General features: G+C 38.7%; 1 protein-coding gene across 1 annotated transcript in view; it reads right to left on the reverse strand.

Moving 5' to 3' along the window:
- LOC114645749 (telomerase-associated protein 1) overlaps positions 1 to 20,432 on the reverse strand; it is a 168,993-nt gene that overhangs the window by 93,413 nt on the left and 55,148 nt on the right. The window contains exons 9-13 of the mRNA XM_051923152.1: positions 16,057 to 16,214; positions 15,715 to 15,824; positions 13,822 to 13,912; positions 7,330 to 7,504; positions 6,309 to 6,510 (exon numbers count right to left, since the gene is read on the reverse strand). Of these exons, the coding sequence (XP_051779112.1) occupies positions 6,309 to 6,510; positions 7,330 to 7,504; positions 13,822 to 13,912; positions 15,715 to 15,824; positions 16,057 to 16,214 (736 nt within the window). The remainder of the gene's footprint in view (positions 1 to 6,308; positions 6,511 to 7,329; positions 7,505 to 13,821; positions 13,913 to 15,714; positions 15,825 to 16,056; positions 16,215 to 20,432) is intronic.

The following is a 20,432-nucleotide window of genomic DNA, read 5'->3' on the forward strand; positions in this document are numbered from 1 at the left end:
GACAACTCACAGAGCCACGCCCAACAACTCGGACGCGACGCCTCGGAAAACATGCCGTCATTTCTGTTTGTCTGTGCCACAGTCCACATGCAGCTCTGAGCCACGTTGACTTTTCATTAGTCAACCTCAGTGGAACCTTGGTTCACACAGAGGCAGCGCGAGAGAGAGACAGAGGCACACACAGGCAGCCCGAGAGAGAGCCACGCATACACAGGCAGCGGGAAAGAGTCACACAAACACAGGCAGCGTGACAGAGAGAGCTGCGCAATCCTTTAAAACTGAGGTTAAAACACAATGAAGGAAGCAGTCTTTAAAAAACAATAAAACCTGTGCCTCTTTTTCATTAGAGTCTCACCTGCTTCACCGCCCTGCAACAGTCGAGACGCTTTCTCAGCAGCTGACCTTCTCTGTGCCTGACTCCACTACTGTCAGTCGCCTGATTAAAAATGGTGAACTCCTGCAATGTTACTATCTTGCTTGGCTTTTAAATAAAGTTCGGATTTGTTCAAATGTTCCTTTTTTCCCCCCTGTGCTTAAAACTCATTTTAAAAAAAAGTGTTTATACAACTGCTGCAATGTTACAGAGAGAGAGAGAGAGAGAGGGCTCGTGTGCTTCTGAGAGACAGAGGGGGAGGGGGCTCTCGTGCTGCTGAGAGAGAGAGAGAGAGGGGGGGGGGCTGGGGAGGCTCGCCTGCTGCTGAGAGAGAGAGAGAGGGGGGGGGGGCTCATGTGCTGCTGAGAGAGAGAGAGAGAGAGAGAGGGGGGGGGGAGGCTGGGGAGGCTCGTGCTGCTGAGAGAGAGAGAGAGGGGGGGGGGGGGCTGGGGAAGCTCCCGTGTTGCTGAGAGAGAGAGCCTGCCCATGCAGCTGAGCAGGGAGCCTGGGTGTTTGTGTCAGTGTTATTCAATGTTTTTACTATTACACTGTGCATTCTATGGTGTAATAATTAACTATATTTGTGCTTAAAAATCTTTAAAAAAATATATTTAAATACAGTTCGTATGGTCTGGAATGGATTAATTGTATTTACATGCAATCCTATGGGGGAAATTGCTTCGGTTCACGACCAAATCGGTTTACGACCAGAGGTTTGGAACGAATTATGGTTGTGAACCGAGGTTCCACTGTATATAGAGTCTAGAAAACATGATCAGCAAGTCTTTGATAGGCTGCAACAAAATGATGAAAGAACGGGCACATTTTTTTCTCACAAGCTGGGTGAGTGGGTGTTAGTTAGTTAATTAGTTACTCGAAGGATTTCAAGATTTAATATGCACAAGCGGTAACACTGCAAAAGCAGCCCAAACCAGAAAAGACGGCTGGCAAAATGTGGCTGACAAATTAAACACGTGTGCATTGTACTTACTGAAAGCGGCGTTACGGATTTTGCAAATGTTCATTTTTTCCCTCTGCTTAAAAAACATTAAAAAAGCGGCGTGATTATGCGGCATATACTACGCCACGGGTTGGTATGCAGCGTGTAAAACAGTTTGTCGCGGATAATTTGCCTTTTACTTTAACACGAAGACAATTTCCTGTTAGATTTGCCTTTGCAATGACAATTGATAAGGCACAGGGCCAAACTTTCAAAAAGATGTGCATGTATCTGCCAAAACCAGTTTTCAGTCACGGACAGTTGTATGTTGCTCTCTCCAGAGTTCCATCTTTTCATTCACTTACTGGTATGCCTGCAGGAACACGTGCAGCGAGCGAGAGAGAGCGAGCGACACACACATGCATACAGGCGCGCGAGAGAGAGAGAGTGCTGGACGCATAAGAATAATAATACTTCATTACATTGATATACCGGTGTTTTCAGTATTCAAAGCGCTATCCACACAGGGAGAAACCGGGAAGCGAACCCAAAATCTTCCACAGTCTCCTTACTGCAAAACAGCAGCAGTACCATTGCGCTACAAGGCAGTTAAAGAATGCACCGGCCTCGATTTTGTTTTCACTTCTGTTTACAGCGATCGGATCGTAGCATACATTGTTGCAATGTTACTTTTCTTGGTGGCTTATTACATTACGGATGTTTCACATGTTAATTGTTTTCCCTGTGCTTAAAAGACATTAAAAAAGTGTTTCTCAACTGTGACTCCGGAACAACTCAGTACGCAAGCTATATTAAGCGTCAACAACGAAGACTTGCTACACCTTAATGAACAAGTGCTGAAACTTATCCCTACCGACGAAGTAACTTTCACCAGTGTGGCCTCCATCGTCACAGACGATCCCGCTTTCAGTCACGGACAATTGTACATTGCTCTCTCCAGAGGACAACTGTGTCGTTCAGCAAGTGTTCACCCATCAATACATAATTATGCGGCGTATGTTACGCCGTGGGTTGGCTAGTATTAAATAAAACTCCTCAAATATATTGTGAGCATGGGGGCTGCTCGCACCCCTAGAGGATACGGCTGCTCCTCAAAAAACGCTGAAAGATTACCTTCACATTGCTCTCTTCCTTGCTGGGCTTACATGTGGCTGCTTTGTCAAGCAATATGCTTCCTGCATGGTGCTTCGCCTACTTAAAAGATCAAACAGCACGTATTGATTTTTGATCGTTTGCTTTTCTCTCTCTCTCTCGCTCTGACATTCTCTGCTCCTGACGGAGGGGGTGTGAGAAGGGGGGCTGTTCGCACACTGGCCTAGAGGATACGGACGCTCCTCTAAAAATGCTGAAAGATTATCTTCACATTGCTCCCTTCTGTGCAGCTGCTTTGTCAAGCGACATGCTTCCCGTACGGTGTTTCGCATACTTAAAAGCTCGAACAGCACGTAATGATTTTTGATTGTTTGTTTTTCTCTGTCCCTCTCACTCTCTCTGACATTCTCTGCTCCTGACAGAGGGGGTGTGAGCAGAGGGGCTATTCACACACTGGCCTAGAGGATACGGACGCTCCTCTAAAAAATGCTGAAAGACTACCTTCACATTGCTCCCTTACTTGCAGCTGCTTTGTCCGGCGGTGCTTCGCATACTTAAAAGCCAAACAGCCCTATTGATTTTTGATTGTTTGCTTTTTTCTCTCTGACATTCTCTGCTCCTGACGTGCCCTCCTTTGAAGAGGAAGATATGTTTGCATTCTTTTAATTGTGAGACGGAACTGTCATCTCTGTCTTATCATGGAGCACAGTTTAAACTTTTGAAAAAGAGACAAATGTTTGTTTGAAGTTTGAGTAAAGTTCCTGTCTCTCTACAACCTCCTGTGTTTCTGTGCAAATCTGTGACACAAGCATGACAATATAAAAATAACCATATAAACATATGGTTTCTACTTCGCGGATTTTCACCTTTCGCGGGGGGTTCTGGAATGCAACCCCCGCGATCGAGGAGGGATTACTGTACCTTTGCCCATTACAGAGATTCCATTTGAGTGGATATCATGGGTCTGCTTGAACCTTCTGCTCGAGGGCATAAGTACATCTTGGTGCTTGTGGATTACGCTACCTGTTATCCAGAGAACATTCCCATGAGACTGGCTAATTCAAAAAATACCGCCTGGGAACTTGTAGGTGTTTTTACACAAGTGGGAATCTCTAAAGAGATCCTCATGGACCAAGAAACTCCTTTTACCTTGGAAATATTCAGGGATGTTGCCAGATTGCTCAAACAAATTAATGTTTGTATATCATCCCCAGACAAACAGATTGGTGGAGCGTTTCAACCAAATGCTAAAACAGATGTTGAAAAACGTAGCATGAAAGAACAGAAAGACTGGGACCAATTTCTCCCGTGCTTTGTGGAATTCTCAGTATTCTAAATGAAAGGTGTAAATCTGAAACTCAACCCAGTAAAAATGTAATTGAATATAAAGCAGAGTTGTGCAATCATTTTTTGAAAATATGTCCCTCATGAAAGAACACCTTGAACGTGCAGGGAGCCCAAGCCAGACTCTATAACAGAGGGGCAACCCTAAGGAAATTTCAACCCAAGGACAGGATAATGGTATTGATTCCAACTACCCATTCCAAACTGCTTGCTCATTGGCAGGGGCTATATGAAATTTGTGAACATTGCTGATTGGAAGATTATTTGGTTTATCAGTCCAATCAACAACCCAAGGAGATGGTCTACCATGTCAATCGTTCAAAACAGTGGTTGGAATGAGAGAAGGTTTCCTCTGACCATGGAATGGGTAGATACCTTATTGCACAAACTTGGCAATTAAATTTTGGTACAGAATTAAAGTCCTCTCAAAAGAAGCAGTTAGAATCGACCATCGCCTCCATTGGTTATGTTGTCAACACCAAACTTGGTCTGACTTCTGCAATTTGGGAACAGCAGTATTTTATTCATAAAGCAAAGACAGCAGAGCTGGAGATAAAATTAATGGTAGAGTTATTGATCATGAAGAAAGCTACAGATCCTGGACTAGCGCTACTTTCCATAATCAATGTTTATTCTATGCCTTGAGTGGACAACCTCCTTGAAAGGCTAGCAAAAGCCCGCTATTTAACTACTCTCGATATAACAAAGGGTTAATGGAAGTCAACAAGCACTCAGTACCCCTAGTGGACACTAGAAATGCTGTGTGTTGCCTTTTGGGATGCATGGGAAACCGTTCACATTGAACGTATAGTGGACAAACTGCTACGCCTCCATACTGCCTATAGTGTCACCTATCTGGATGATGTAGTTGTCTGTTCCGATACCTGCGACGAACACGTGAACCATATTTTGGCAGGAAGCGGCCAACGGAGGAATTGTAAGGCATTTGTTTTTTCACACCACAAAATCTGTAGCATTTACTGTATCCTCTTATGCAACTGTGTAGCAGGGACTGCTGTTTCTTTTCTGTTCTGATTAGATCAAGTTTTGCATTTTCTCTAAGAGAGTAATGGATGTGCTTGCACGAAATCTTCGGTTTCTAGGCAATCTGTTGCATGGAATAACATTTACAGTATTTTGCAAAACAACAAAAGAGTGACATGATTCTTGAGAAAAGGAATTTAAGAATGCCAGAAACCTAAAAAGCATGGAACTTGCTTTACTGAACAGAATAAAAGGTTTCAGAAGTGCTAACACAATTACAAAAGTTTCTTTAATAACAAATTAGCATTTAAACACAATTAACTAAGGTTAGCTAACAGGGTTGACCATTAAGACACTGGAATCATGGCTGCTGAAAATGGGGCTTATGTTATATGTCAATAATAAATTAAAAATCTTTCATTTTAAGCATGTGCAACATGTAGGATGTGTTTTTAAATCGATTTGATGACACATTGGTTAAAAAAAAAAAAAAAAAGAACCAATTTCTATCAAAAACATTTCAGGATTGTTCTAAGCTTCTGAAAACGAGAGAGAGAAAGAGTGAGAGTGTATTTATGAATGTATATGTATATATACAAATATCTATATACATATACATACTGTGGAAACTAGGGGGCGTCCCTGGGTCCCAAACACAAAAACACAAAATAGTCCTGGGTTCAAATCAAAGGGGTTTTATTGCATAAATACCTTTTGCACAAACAATTCACAGTGTGTCTTCTCTATTTTCTTTCTTCTCTGCACTGGTACTCCTCCAAGGCGAGTGTTGCCTCTCTCTACTCCCGGCTCCGACTCACCTGGACAAGTCAGTGTGGTCCCTTTTACAGAGGACCCTGTACTTCTGGTGCCAGGGCTTTGCCTGTTGGAAGCACTTCTGGGCCACATGGAAGTCCCAAATAGTAGGGAGTGTAACTCCTTGTAGCACCTGCTAGCAGTACCCATGTACCCCAGTAGGGCTGCGCTACCAGACTACACTTCCTAGCACTCCCTGTGGGTGTCCGAATGGGTAATGATATCCAAGGCTGAAGTCATCTAGTGTACGGGGGACAGGGGGACAATAAGTAGGAATTACTGCACTCCCCTGTCCTTCCATGTTATGGGCGAACTGGATTAAGGCACAGTATAATGAGTTAATTTCATTTTGAGACGTAACAAAATACAAACAAATAAATAACTAATTTAAAGTTGCCATGTGGCACATGCCACATTTTATGTTCTTTTTTTTTCCTAATTTGTTAAATTCACCAAATAGTAATTGTGTTTCAATTTTTGGAGAAATGTGTCATGTTTTAAGTCTTTTCCCTGAAAACAGTTTGTATTGGCTTATTTTCATTTAGAAAATTGACAAAATATTTATCCTGACCAAGGGTGTCCAAACCTTTGCATACAACTACAACAGATACACAGGTATTAAATAAATGTTTATATTTAATTAAATATTGTGTTATGAATTAAATTCAAAATATGCTTTGTACTGCTTAAATGGTAAACTAGAACTGAATTAAGTGAAAAATACTAGCTAGATGCACTTACTTTCACACGTCCTTTGCAAGAATATGAAGGAAAGCAGAGATCAGTGGCCTGCTTGCAAGGCGACTCCATATGACAATAATAGTTGATAAAAATAAAGCATTTGCCACTAAGGAGCGGTAAATTGTATTGGCAAGAAATGTGTATGGCTTTCTCTAAAGCAATTTTATATTTCTGGAGAAGACCCACGTTCAGTTGAAAATTCCTACCAATGAATACAAACAGAAAAGTTGAAAAGTATAATTCAAACAATTTCTTTGTTTTTCATGTAAAACAGAAAATTGTTAAGATTTGCTTTGGCCTCAGTACAACAATGATTCTCAAGTTTAGTCATGCAGGATACTGTGTTTAAATATTTTTATTCCAGCCAGTTTCATAATCAACAAAGCAGTCAGTCAGTCACTCAGTCAGTCATTGTCCAACCTGCTATATCCTAACACAGGGTCACGGGGGTCTGCTGGAGCCAATCCCAGCCAACACAGGGCGCAAGGCAGGAACATACCCCGGGCAGGGTGGCAACCCACTGCAGGGTGCACACACACACACACACACACACCAAGCACACACTAGGGACAATTTAGGATAACCAATGCACCTAACCTGCATGTCTTTGGAATGTGGGAGGAAACCGGAGCACCCGGAGGAAACCCACGCAGACACAGGGAGAACATGCAAACTCCACACAGGGAGGACCCGGGAAGCGAACCCAGGTCTCCTTACTGCTAGGCAGCATCGCTACCACTGCGCCACCGTACTGCCATCAACAAATCATTTACCACTAATTGATCTCACTGTTTAATTAGATGGTTCTTTACCTTCACTTATTCTGCATTCAGAAAAATGCACTGTTGTCATATTTACAGTTATAAGGAATTTAGAATTATTTGTATCAGTGAGCCAGTGAGGCTTCCACTCATATTACCTTGCAGCTGCAAATTTATTAATAGTACAATAGCCTTGAACAAAAATAAGAAACACAATACACTTTATATATGTTTAGTATTTAAGAGTATGTAAAATATACCTTGTCCTTTGCTGTTGTCTTTCTTTTGACTTCAACTCTCTGTATATTACAGGTATATATAATGATCGTTGCAGCTTTTTTGTCCATTGTGATTTGTTCACCTTAGATCGGAGGGATTTATGTATTTCGCACAATATCTTTGTTAAAGTTTCTGAGCGACTTGGTAATGGCTTTTCTGTTTGGGGGGAAAAAAGATATAGAAAATGCATTATTATAACATTAGTTTTAAATTTAGTCATCTTGACATCCATTTAAAATGAAACATTTTTGGTTTAAAACCCAATTCATAAAGTGAGTTTATTTCTTTTTTGTTTCAAGTAAATAATGCAACATTTACTGTTAACAATTCAATCAACAAACATGTGAAATGCTCCAGTCACGAGTACTAGTTCAAAGCATAGCATGAATCAGTTACCAGTACAGAAGTCATTTTGATTTACTGTTATTATTGTCACTTGCTCACTGAAAAACAACTCCTATTTTCCCTTATTCAATGAAATGTGATGCATTTCTGACAAGTACATAATACAAAATCCCACTGAAACTGTACACTTTAATGTCATTTTAATAACTGTTAGATAAAAACTACAAAGAAATAAAACTACTTTCAAAATAGGAATGTTGCTTGTAGTAATGTGCCTCACTTTCACAAACTATCCAGTAGCTAACTTGGTCTTAATGTAAAATATCTATTATATGTCTCTCACTGCTAACGATTTTTCTTAATCCATCCATCATCCAACCCGCTATATCCTAACTACAGGGTCACTGGGGTCTGCTGGAGCCAATCCCAGCCAACACAGGCAGCAAGGTAGGAAACAAACCTCGGGAGAGCGCCAGCCCACCGCAGGGCACACACACACCCACACACCAAGCACACATTAGGGACAATTTAGAATCGCCAATGCACCTAACCTGCATGTCTTTGGATTGTGGGAGGAAACCGGAGTACCGATTTTTCTTAAGGAGATGGAAAATCTAATCACAATTCAATTTCCCAGATGTAATTACAATTTTAAAATTTCTTATACCAGAAAAAACAATTTGATACATCAAAATAAAATAGTTCCTATTATTATTGGTTTATCACAGCAATTTGTCAGCAGCTGTTCAGGCGTTTGTGTCGTGACCACAGATGTAAGGTTTAACCAAGTACTTTGTGGAGCGATTCCCATTAGTGCGATCTTCTGTACTTCCTAGGCTGTGTGGTATAATAGCAACTCCTGCAGATTCTTGTCAATCCTTTCTTGATGGTACCAAGAGCTCCAACCACAAAACTCTAACATCAGTGCCCTACATACTGCTGATCTCAATCTTCAGACCTTTATACCTGCTTTGCTTTTCAGCTTCTTTGAGCATGACGTTGTTGTCATCTGGGAATGTTACATTAATCATCAGGCATTAATTCTCCATCTGGCAATGGGCCACCATATGAAGACGTTTAGCTGAAATGGTATGATCAGCTTATTGCACTGCCATGTCCAAAATGATAGTTGTGTCTCTGATTATGACAATGGCCTCTTGTTGTTTGTGCTGGTACCGCTGTACAAAGGAATTTGTACATCTAGCTTGCCACAGATTGACCACTACATATAACTGGCAAATCTGGAAATGCTGGTTTATGTATTCAGCAGAAGCCAGTGTTGTGCACACAGCAAGTATATGGTTGATTGTCTCTTCAGGATTGCTGTATTTTCTGCACTTGCTTTTGACCTACTGCTTCATGATGTTACACTGGTGATACCTGGTGGTGGTGATTAGACTTGCATTCTCTCCCTTGAGCCAGCGGCTGTTCAGCCATGCCACAATTGCACTTTTCTCCATAAATGGTCTGTCAAGAGAACAGGCCATGTAGTGGCTTTATTCAGCAGATGGATCTTCTTTGCTTCAATGTTGGACTTCAGTCTCAGCTTCATTGAAGATTGGTCAACAGGCTGTACTGGCAAGTACTTGTTCTTGATTTTCTTCTGCACTGCTAGGAGGGTGTATTTTGTTCTGCGAGCCCTCATCAATGTTCAGAAGCTTAGTAAAAATTATCTCTGCCAAACTCAGTGTAGTCATTTAGCCAACAATGGAACTGTTGTATGCAGATGTGAGTTTAATGAGTCAGCAGCCCATTCCATTTCTTGGTATAGTGTCACTTGACATCTGCTTTTGGATGGTGAAGTCTATGCATGTTCAGGTGATTCTAAGGCTTGATGTCTAGTCTTTCAATCTCAGACTTGTTTCAGTCAATAAAACAAAGCTATACATGGGGACTGGAATCTCCAGGCTGCTGGTGGCCAAAATCTTGCTCTTCAAACTCAAATTTAAGTATCTGGTGCAGTCATTGATGTCCCTTTTCTATCTTCTCCTTTATCTTAGTGCACTGAATAGAACCATTTTCATCAACATCCAAGTACTTACAGGCATCTTCCTTGTCAAGGCTCTGAAACCCAGTCTTGTCATCCAAATGGAGATTTCTCCTTTTGACAAGTCTGCCACCCTTGAAGACTACAGTAGCACATTTATCCATCCATCCATTTTCCAACCCGCTGAATCCGAACACAGGGTCACGGGGGTCTGCTGGAGCCAATCCCAGCCAACACAGGGCACAAGGCAGGAACCATTCCTGGGCAGGGTGCCAACCCACCGCAGGACACACACAAACACACCCACACACCAAGCACACACTAGGGCCAATTTAGAATCGCCAATCCACCTAACCTGCATGTCTTTGGACTGTGGGAGGAAACCGGAGCGCCTGGAGGAAACCCACGCAGACACGGGGAGAACATGCACACTCCACGCAGGGAGGACCCGGGAAGCGAACCCAGGTCCCCAGGTGTCCCAACTGCGAGGCAGCAGCGCTACCCACTGCACCACCGTGCCTCCCGTAGCACATTTATTCAGGCCAAATTCCATTGTGGTGTCATTACCAAAGGCTTTGACTGTTATCAGGGATTTTTCAAGCTGAAACCCATCTTTGGTGAACAGCCTGATATCATCCACATAGTGCAGATGACTGTTGCACTGTTTCATGTCAACTGCATCTCCTTAAACACGTCGATTTAGCATGTTTGTTAGTGGTATCAGTTCCAAGTAGAATACCATGAAAGACAGGGAGTCATCCTGGAAGATTCCATATTTGATCTTGATCTTCCCCATCCTGACACATCTTCCATAACGAAAATGGAACATTTTAGTTCACCACTCTTTCATTGATGCACCATCAAACCAAGTGATGGCTTTACACATTCAGTAGAGTGGGCCACACTGACTAAGGTCTTCTTGTAGTCTGTCTAACCCATTACAAGATTCTTATACAACTTATTCACCTTTGTAACAATTAACATGCTGCAGATGACCAGCTGTTCTTTACACTCTGTCCACACTTTTCAACAGCCTTTTTGTTTATCTGGGAGGCTGCCATTCCTCAGCAGAATATCCTGTGGGGTGGTCATCAACAACAACAACAACATTTATTTATATAGCACATTTTCATACAAAAAGTAGCTCAAAGTGCTTTACATAATGGCTGTGAGAACCTTCTATGTGGTATTGCAGTTAACACTAGAATTACCAGAGCCTACGAAAAAACTCGTAGATCCATCCCACCTTAAATTGCTTCACACTTCTCCATCAGTGTCTTTTGTCCTGTAAATGTGTCGATAAGCAGCAAACAGCAAGCAGTCTGCTATCACATCCCCCACCGGCGCACAATTTTCTCAGCTCAAATCTGTTTACCTGCGTGTCAGTAGCTTGGAGTTGTATAGAGTGAGAAGTCAAGCAAAATGACACCTTTTATAAATACTATATCGTTATTTGGAACACATGCATTTCATGTGTGTTCTGTGTCTACAACGATCTATGTAAACACATCGTTAAAACAGAAACGTTTTTCATGTTTTATTAATAATTGACAAAATGTAGACATGAAGTGTATAATGTTTGAAGCCTGAATTCCAAATATCAAAGAAACACTTTCACAAAAGGTACAAATATAACAGAACAAATGCGGTTTTATTCAAAAATATAACTGCAGAAAAACAACCCGCGTTTACCTGCGACATTGACACGAAATTGGAATGAGAGATTTGGTGGTGCAACGGTATCAGCTGCTGACTTGTAATCAAAGCTTCGCGGGTTTGATCCCAGGCGAGTCCGTTTTGAGAACTGAGCTGGTCGTATTCTTACTATTTTAGAATAAAAACATACATTTGATTCCAGTCTGTAATAGCTGGTGTAATTTATGATACTTGTAAAGGTTAGCTTTGTTTTTTTCTATTCTGTTTTTCTCTCATCCGCGTTCACGTTCCCAACTCCCCGCCCCCCCTGCCACACGCATTTGACACTGCTGTTTTCACACAGACGCGCTATAACAGAGGTACACTCAACTCATGCCAACGATTCTACATCGGATCAAGAATGCACTTTTGCCATCGCTGTACTTTGTATATGTACATGGGAAGCTCTGCACTCGTGACTTTACTCTGTAGATCTGGCTCTTACATACAAAGGATGGTGCATGTGCCCAAAACATTAACATTTATATGTTAATACATAAAAGCCAGATCCGATGTAGAACCGTCATCATGTAAGTAAATAACTCAAGGTAAATAACATTCAATTTACCTATTCAACTTTATTTATTTACTTACTTCCTACAGCGTAAAGTCTCGAGTGCAGAGCTTACCATGTACATACACAAAGTACAGTGATGGCAAAAGTACATTCTTGATCCGATGTAGAACCCTCGTCATGTAAGTAAATAACTCAAGGTAAATAGGTAAATAACATTAGCTCTGGCTTTTATGTAAGTAACATATAAATGTTAATGTTTTGGGCACATGCACCGTCATTTGTATGTAAGTGCCAGATCTACAGCATAAAGTCACAAGTGAACTGCAGAGCTTCCTCTGTTTGATCGTCAAAGGCATGCTCACAAATTACACATGTAATGTCACGAAAAATACCTGCTGACACTTTAGTACGCGAGCAGTGGTACGAGAATACAGTTAGACTTTTTTTGGGCACATACACCACGCTAGTGTTTAAATCTGGAAGGTGTAGTGTTGGCGAAATAAATAACATGCGAGCTATAGCGCGTCTTTATGTGATCCAAATAAATAACATGTGAGCTATAGCGCGTCTTTATGTGATCCACATAAGTAACATTTGAGCTATAGCGCGTCTTTATGCGATCCAAATAAATAACATGCGAGCTATAGCGCATCTTTATGTGATCCAAATAAATAACATTTGAACTATAGCGCCTCTTTATGTGATCCAAATAAATAACATGTGAGCTATAGCGCATCTTTATGTGATCCAAATAAATAACATTTGAGCTATAGTGAGCTATAGCACGTCTTTATGTGATCCAAATAAATAACATTTGAGCTATAGCGCGCTATAGCGCATCTTTATGTAATCCGAATAAATAACATTTGAGCTATAGCGTGTCTTTATGTGAAAACAGCAGTGTCAGATGGGAAGGGGGGTAGGGTGGAATCGTGAACGTGACAGAGAATGAAACTGAATAAAAAAAAAAAAAACAAAGCTAACCTTTACAAGTATCACACATTTACACCGGCTGTTACAGACTGACTGAGCGCATTTGTTCTGTTATATTTGTACCTGTTGTGAAAGTGTTTCTTTGATATTTGGAATTCAGGCTTCACACATTATAAACTTCATGTCTACATTTTGTCAATTATTACTAAAACATGAAAAACGTTTCTGTTTTAACAATGTGTTTACATAGATCGTTGTAGACACAGAACACACATGAAATGCATGTGTTCCAAATAACGATATAGTATTTATAAAAGGTGTCATTTTGCTTGACTTCTCACTCTATACAACTCCAAGCAATTGACACGCAGGTAAGCAGATGTGAGCTGAGAAAACTGTGCGGCAGTGGGGGATGTGATAGTAGGCTGCTTGCTGCTTATTGACACATTTATAGGACAAAAGACGCTGATGGAGAAGTATGAAGCGATTTAAGGTGGGACGGATCTACGAGTTTTTTCGTAGGCTCTGGTAATTCTAGTGTTAAGTGATTGGCCAATAGCTCTTCAGCTTTGTTGTACCTTGCCTTCTGAAAGAAGGAAAGTGGTTCCCAATGTTAACCACTCAGGGTTATTACTTGGATCTTTGCCGTCAATATTTAATGCCCGATTAGCTGTTCATGCAAGGTATAAAGAAAAGATGTATTGTTGTGCTCTGCTACTAATTTTCTTATCAGTTATAGAAAGATGTTAAATGCTAAGAGTATGGCAAGAAAGTTCTAGCTGTAATTAAATGCAATATCATTGCTTTCTAATAGTATGCTTTAAAAGGATACAACTGTCTAAATACATTTGCTATATTCAAATATTAAAATTGTAAAGATAAAATCATAAATATTAATAGCAATGTCTTCAGTTTGTGTGTTATTGTTTTATTATGATGATTTGCTACAAAATACTATTAATAAGCAGGGATGTAAAAAAAGTATAATATTTTTACCAGCTTTCTTTTGTTGCTTTTCCAAATCCACAATAACTTTGTAGGCAGAAAAGAAACGTAAAGGAAACAGTCTGCTATCAATCACAGTTTTCTACAAGAAACAAATTATTATTCAGAATATTAATAAGTTAGAAACACTTTAGCTATACTTTAATAATTTGAATAAGCTTGGAAAGTTCTAGAAATCTGATAACTGAATTGGATATGCTGCACTTTCTTTGACAACTAGATGCATTTTAATTATAATTAACTTGGAATTAGTAAGTCTTTTACAATATATTAGACACTGATTCATGCACACATCATATCCCATACTATAAATTGTTTCTTTTTTAAATATATTAAACTACTCAATTTTCTTTCCCTTTTGTTTCTACACTGTAATGCTGAAAACATTATAATAACTAACTTTATATTTTGAAATGAGGTTTTTACTTCTTATTAAAACTTAAGAATGTCACTGCAACCACCAAACAACTTAAAATTTTATTAGACATGGAAAAGACATATTTTATTAATGACTTTTTGAAGTGTGGCCTAACTAAGGAAGCACAAGCAACAATATTTGCCTTAATCCTAAACCTAAAGGTGCTTATAACCCACAAATGAAATCTGGAATATACAGACAAGTACATTTAAAATCCAACCAAAAATAATGAACATTTATCAGCCTTCATTTAGAAATCATCCATAAAAATGAAAGCATCTAAGAATTTTCCTTAAATATTAAGTCTACTTCTTAAAATATTAACCTGAGTGATAGAAGCCTGAAAATCTAGCCACCATTTTGATTATTTAATATGTGTTCAGACTACAAAAACTAGCTGCTGATACAAGTGGTAGTGTACACTGAATCATTTGCACATAAAAATATGACAGTGACATACCATCAATAAAGCCAATGTTATATTAATGTCACATTAAGCAAGTTCTTGTTGTGGGGTATGTCAGACTTGCCAACTACAGTTTCTGATTTCATTACTGGACAAGGTCAATTTACACAACTGAAAACAACTGGGCATGTCAAATTCTAGCAATTGTATTGCAACCATCCAGCATTGTCCAGCTTGCCCCTTTTTCTGATAGCCAACAGAGTCCTGCCTGATGGAGCTGGCGTTAAATGAAGGGTTAACATATATGGTGAGTGTAGTTCCAATCTCAGCCCTTTTTTCGTTACGTAAAACATGAGACATCAGGCAGATTGGCTTCTCTTCTTTTTACAAGGTCCAAAACACCTGCATTCCTTATTCCTCGCTGCTGCTTTGTACTAACGGATGAGCACTCATTGGTTGTCAGCTCTAATGCACACAGAGCCCGCCCCGATGACTAAAGAAAAAATCAAACATGTTTGATTCTGTCGGAGCAAGTCTCAGACTAGTTGGAGTTAGTCCTGAGGTACATTACATTACACTTGGGGGAGTGAGCATGCCACTGACTGCCAAAGATTGTCTCCAACTGCCTCAGACTCGCCAAGATTAAGTAAATGTAGGCAATGACTGAAAATCGATGGAAAAAGCTGTTTAATGTAACTTGGTGTTAAGGACTAACGTGCAGCCAAATACATTATAAAGAGGATAACCATGTTTCTGAAAAAAATAATTAACTACATATGATAAAGCAGTGGGATTTACAGTTAATACTAAATACTTCTTTTCATACATAACTATTATGTCATCATAATCCAACTGTAACAAAATAAACTTGCTTATGAGAACAACGTGATTGTAATTCATAGAGCCAACACCCCCAAGTAACATCAACTTTCTAATAAGTTTTCAAATCTATAATTAAAGATCAAATAATTATTTATTCATGTGATTATATATTATATATATATATATATATATATATACTGTATATATACACACACACAGACTGTATAAATTTCCATACCTGGTCTGTAAGGCTGTTAATGATCCTTTCGTGATGGATTTCACTGACTCCTTTTATAATGATGTGACGCAGATTACCTAATATTTCCGTGAAACTCAGTTTATTGTTATCTAGAAGATGAATATCAAATATAAAAAAAATGTATAACATGATGACACTTACTTTGTTCTAAAAAGAGAAATTCAAAGATTAGACCTTTATTCATTAAAGTGTTAGCAAGTAGTGATTACACATGCAATCAAGGATCTTAAGTTTTAATTAAATTACTTGCTCATGTTTTCTATATCTTTAAGTAGGTTAACAATTGATTAGACATTTTTTAACTTCATATACAGGAATTACCGATAAGGTCTTCCCAAACTTCTGCCTTGTTTCCCAACTGACCAAGTCTTTGTTCTAAGGTATCGGGGCGTTTTAGTTTCATTCTTTTCCCAGCAAGATTGGAATCCCAAAAACCAGGCAGTCCACTTTTTACAAAAGACTGCATGTCGTTTGGATACCTTCATTGAAGAAAAAAATGGACAATAAGAAGAAATACAATTTAACATCAAGGTAAAAATTAAAGTAACATCATACAAAGTTATTGTCTGTTATACCTGCATTTTTATCACTCTTTAATTTATTGTTTTTTATCAGTATGCTGCTGCTGGAGTATGTGAATTTCCCCTTGGGATTAATAAAGTATCATTCTATCTATCCATCCATCTATCCATCTATCTAAAGTGACCAATACATTTAATACATTATATGAAGACTTGACTGTAAAAAAATGTGGTATATGGAAAAACAAATGCAGGTAGTATAATTCTGTTAATAAACAAACATTGTTAGTGAATTGTCAAATGACTGTCAGATACCTTAATTGACAGTCAACTATGCAAACCATATGGTTAAAAACTGTAAGCATGCTTTCAACACACTTTCAAATGTTTCAGGTACCGAATTATATTATTAAAATAAAAGTGGATTACTATAATAGTGTTCTGACTGTAATGTTTAAGATCAAAACTGAAAAAATTATCCATTCATTTATTTTGCAAACTTGGCAATTCCAGTAAAAGTTGGAAAGCGACTGTAGGCAATCTCTGTACCATCAGGTGCAAGTCCGAAATGAACTCTAGCCATGCGGTATTTTGAACCCCAGATCTGTACAGAGATGAGTGCTGCATCATGCACCACATGGTGGCATCCTTGAAAAAATGTGAAATAAAATGTGTAACATGGGACAAAGAGGAGAGATTACTTAGAGGCCCCAAGCAAAATGAGATGCCTAAATCAGTCCACAACATTACATCTCACATCATTACAGAACACTTTTGCTATTGAAACCAAACAGTATGAGCAGTAATGTTGAGCTATAATTTAAAAAATGTTGTATATAAATCAAGATGAATTAAAAATTAGACTTTGAAATCCATTAATAAAACCGCATCTGGAGTATTCTGTACAGTTCTGGGGCCTCAAATGTAAAACATGCATATGCTCAAAGATGTGCATAAGCCATTTGTTAATGAAAAGTTAGGATTTTCAAAACATGAACTTGACGTGGAAATTGGCCTAAAGTTACAGTAAGTTTAGACCATCCATTAAGACCTACAGTACTCTTTTTTTGGTGTAGGCATTTCAGCGACTCCATGTGGCATGACAATAAAATGAACAGAAAATCAAATTTCATTGCACATTTCGATGACGCGTCATTCACATCCTGATATTCTTGAACTAATTCTATCACATCACAGGTAATTGGCATGTTCTCTCAATTGAGCAGTCTTCAGTACTGATGATGCCTAATGCACATGTTTAATGTCAATTGCTTTTAATGTGTGGCCAGTTTATTTTGTCTATAAAAAGGATATGTTGTGTATTGTACAACTTAACATGCAATGGTAGTGCTCTTTTAGCGGATAATGCCAATGACAGCCTAAAGCAAAATTGATGATTTTTTGGCTCATGATGATGACTGACGTATAAACCAATTGAGACTTCCTAGAACCATCATCTTTGAGTTGTGTGCTGAATTGGAGACTTCATGTATAAATCACGCAATCCCTGTTTTGTTACAGTTTTTAACAACCATAGGGTACGTGGTGATGGCTACTTTTCAGTGTGAACTGGCTGACCGGTCACATATATAGCAGTCATTCCTGAGCCATGTGACGTCATCTGTGTTGGGTAATATACTTAATATGCCACCCAGATACATGCAATATCCTTGCTGTTGGGAGAACAAGCCGAGATCAAAAAGTCAATTTCCAGATATTGCTGATTTTCCTCATGTAATCAGCACAATTTGCTGCACACATGCTACGATAAAGGCACTACCACAGAATTAATTTACTTTTGTAAGCAGAAAGTATTTGCATTCAATTAACACCACAGTAATATGTGATGCTCAAATGTGTCTGACTAACGTTGTTATGTGGCTCAATCCACAATTGTTTTACTTTATCAAACAGTAGTGTGGGAAGCTAATTTCAACGTCATACTCTGTGTGATGGTTGACTTTTTGGTAAATAAGCCTAATTGACAGAATTTCAATTAAGCTTAGTATATTGCTAACAAGTCATCTTAATATTTCTTTTAGGTGATAGTGGGTACATCATAAGTGAGGAAATATAATAAAAGGCACTCCTTCACATGATCAGTGAAAGACCAAACCATTGGTTCATTAAAAATAGATTGTGGAGTTTGGACTCATCGGGCTGCACACTGCTGTACAGTCTCATAAAGGTCTGAGACATTGTTATAGCTTGTGTATTACTGCACAACATAGTGCAGAAATATGTACCGCCTCAGGACATCAGAACAATGGTAATTCAAAAACATTTGGATATTGTTCATTGAGTGTAAAGAAAATAGTATTGTAACTTTGACATTTAGTTGGTAAAATAATTTTATTATTTTACAAGTTCAATAAGAAAGTTCTTAATATCTTTTAAGAACTAGAGAGATCCCAAACACTAGTCCCAAATAACAATCAAAATGGCCACTTCAGGGAGAAACCGTCATCCCAAACTTGTCACAAAAAAAGGGCAATGAAGAATATTCATAAATAAAAGATTTAATTTTACAAAGCTCTGTTGATCAAAAATAAGCTTCAAGAAGCACAAAAGGCATACAAGGCAATGTCTTTAAAATAGAAAAATCCCAATGGCAAACAAATACCCAATACAAAATCTAGGAATGGTCAAAAACACAGAGCAAAGAGGTAAATAAATCCAGTAATCACAAAAAGCACAGAAATATTTCATAAGAACTCACCACAAGCACATTCAGAATGAACCTCAAGGGACTGTGGGTTACCTCCACCTTTATAGGGCTGAGTGCAGTCCCTTAACATTGAAGGGCCGATGGCCCTGTCTCTTGGGGAACCACACACAAAACACATGGAACATAAATGAAGATACATGGAAACATGGAACGTAAATGGCCAACAATATTAAGGGAAATAAAGGAATCAAAAATGAACAAAACAGCCAGAATTCCACATCTGAACCCAGGCTGAAATATAATAGCTCGCAGTTCAACACATACAGCATGTGTCAATTAATACTGTGCACTGCATGATGGGACATTGCTATTGTTCTCTCTGCTCAGGTGATTCCACTTTTTTTTAATCTGAGACTGACAGAGAGACCAGCAAAAATCATGTTTTTTGAGATTCTCCACTTCAGTCAGTAATGCCTTAAGTTCATATTCACTTAAGTTCCATTTTCTGCCTTTCTTCCTCTGCTCTTCCAAGGTTTATAGTAAAGGGAGTGCTCATAAACATGGGCAAATATATATGGTGATTAGGGTGTGAATATTTAAAAAAAGGCATTTTTATGCAATATATGGCAGGGAGTGGCTAAAAACACGTAGACACATGCATAGTTTTAAGTTGATTTAAAATTTATAAAGGAACTTGCTGTGGCACGTGGCGAAATACGGTGTTATAAATTCAGTTTATTTTGTGTATATGCCATTTTTTGTCTTTTGAGTGTAAGCAGACTTTTAGTATGGGATTTTAGAAAGGTTTAATACAGGAGACCCCCAGGTCACCACACTACAAAAAAGATGCAACAGCAGCTGTACAAGACAAGCAATCAAGTGGCCATCGAGGATAACAGACATGTTCTACTGTGACAGGCTAAAGTAATTGAGTCCTTTTCATATTAATCATAATTAAGTATTATATGTAGATGAAATTAAGTCTTAAAACATTCTCAAAGACATTGATACAATTGATCAATCAGAATTCTTTAAATTAAATAAACCAAACATGTCTGATGGCCTGAAGGATCTTTTCTCATTTCAATAGTCTCATTTTTTTACAAAATGTTGTTAACTATAAATGTTATTCAGAATTTATTGACTGTTGGGTAAGAAAAAATTGGCAATTTTCTGTTGAAGTACATAAAATATCTTTAAATGGCAAAAGCTAGAAAAGTAAATGAAATGATGTATGTTTCTTAAAAACTAACAGCATCTGAAATCTGACAAATGGAAAAAGTTTATATTTTTATATTATCTTTACTGTGGCTAAATTAGTCAGTCAGTCAGTCATTACCCAACCCGTTATATCCTAACACAGGGTCACGCGGGTCCGCTGGAGCCAATCCCAGCCAGAACAGGGCACAAGGCAGGAACAAATCCCGGGCAGAGTACCAGCCCACAGCCCACTGCCCATACACACCAAGCACACACTACAGACAATTTAGGATCGCCAAGGCACCTAA

This window comes from Erpetoichthys calabaricus, chromosome 2 (assembly GCF_900747795.2).
Source record: "Erpetoichthys calabaricus chromosome 2, fErpCal1.3, whole genome shotgun sequence".
NCBI lineage: Eukaryota > Metazoa > Chordata > Cladistia > Polypteriformes > Polypteridae > Erpetoichthys > Erpetoichthys calabaricus.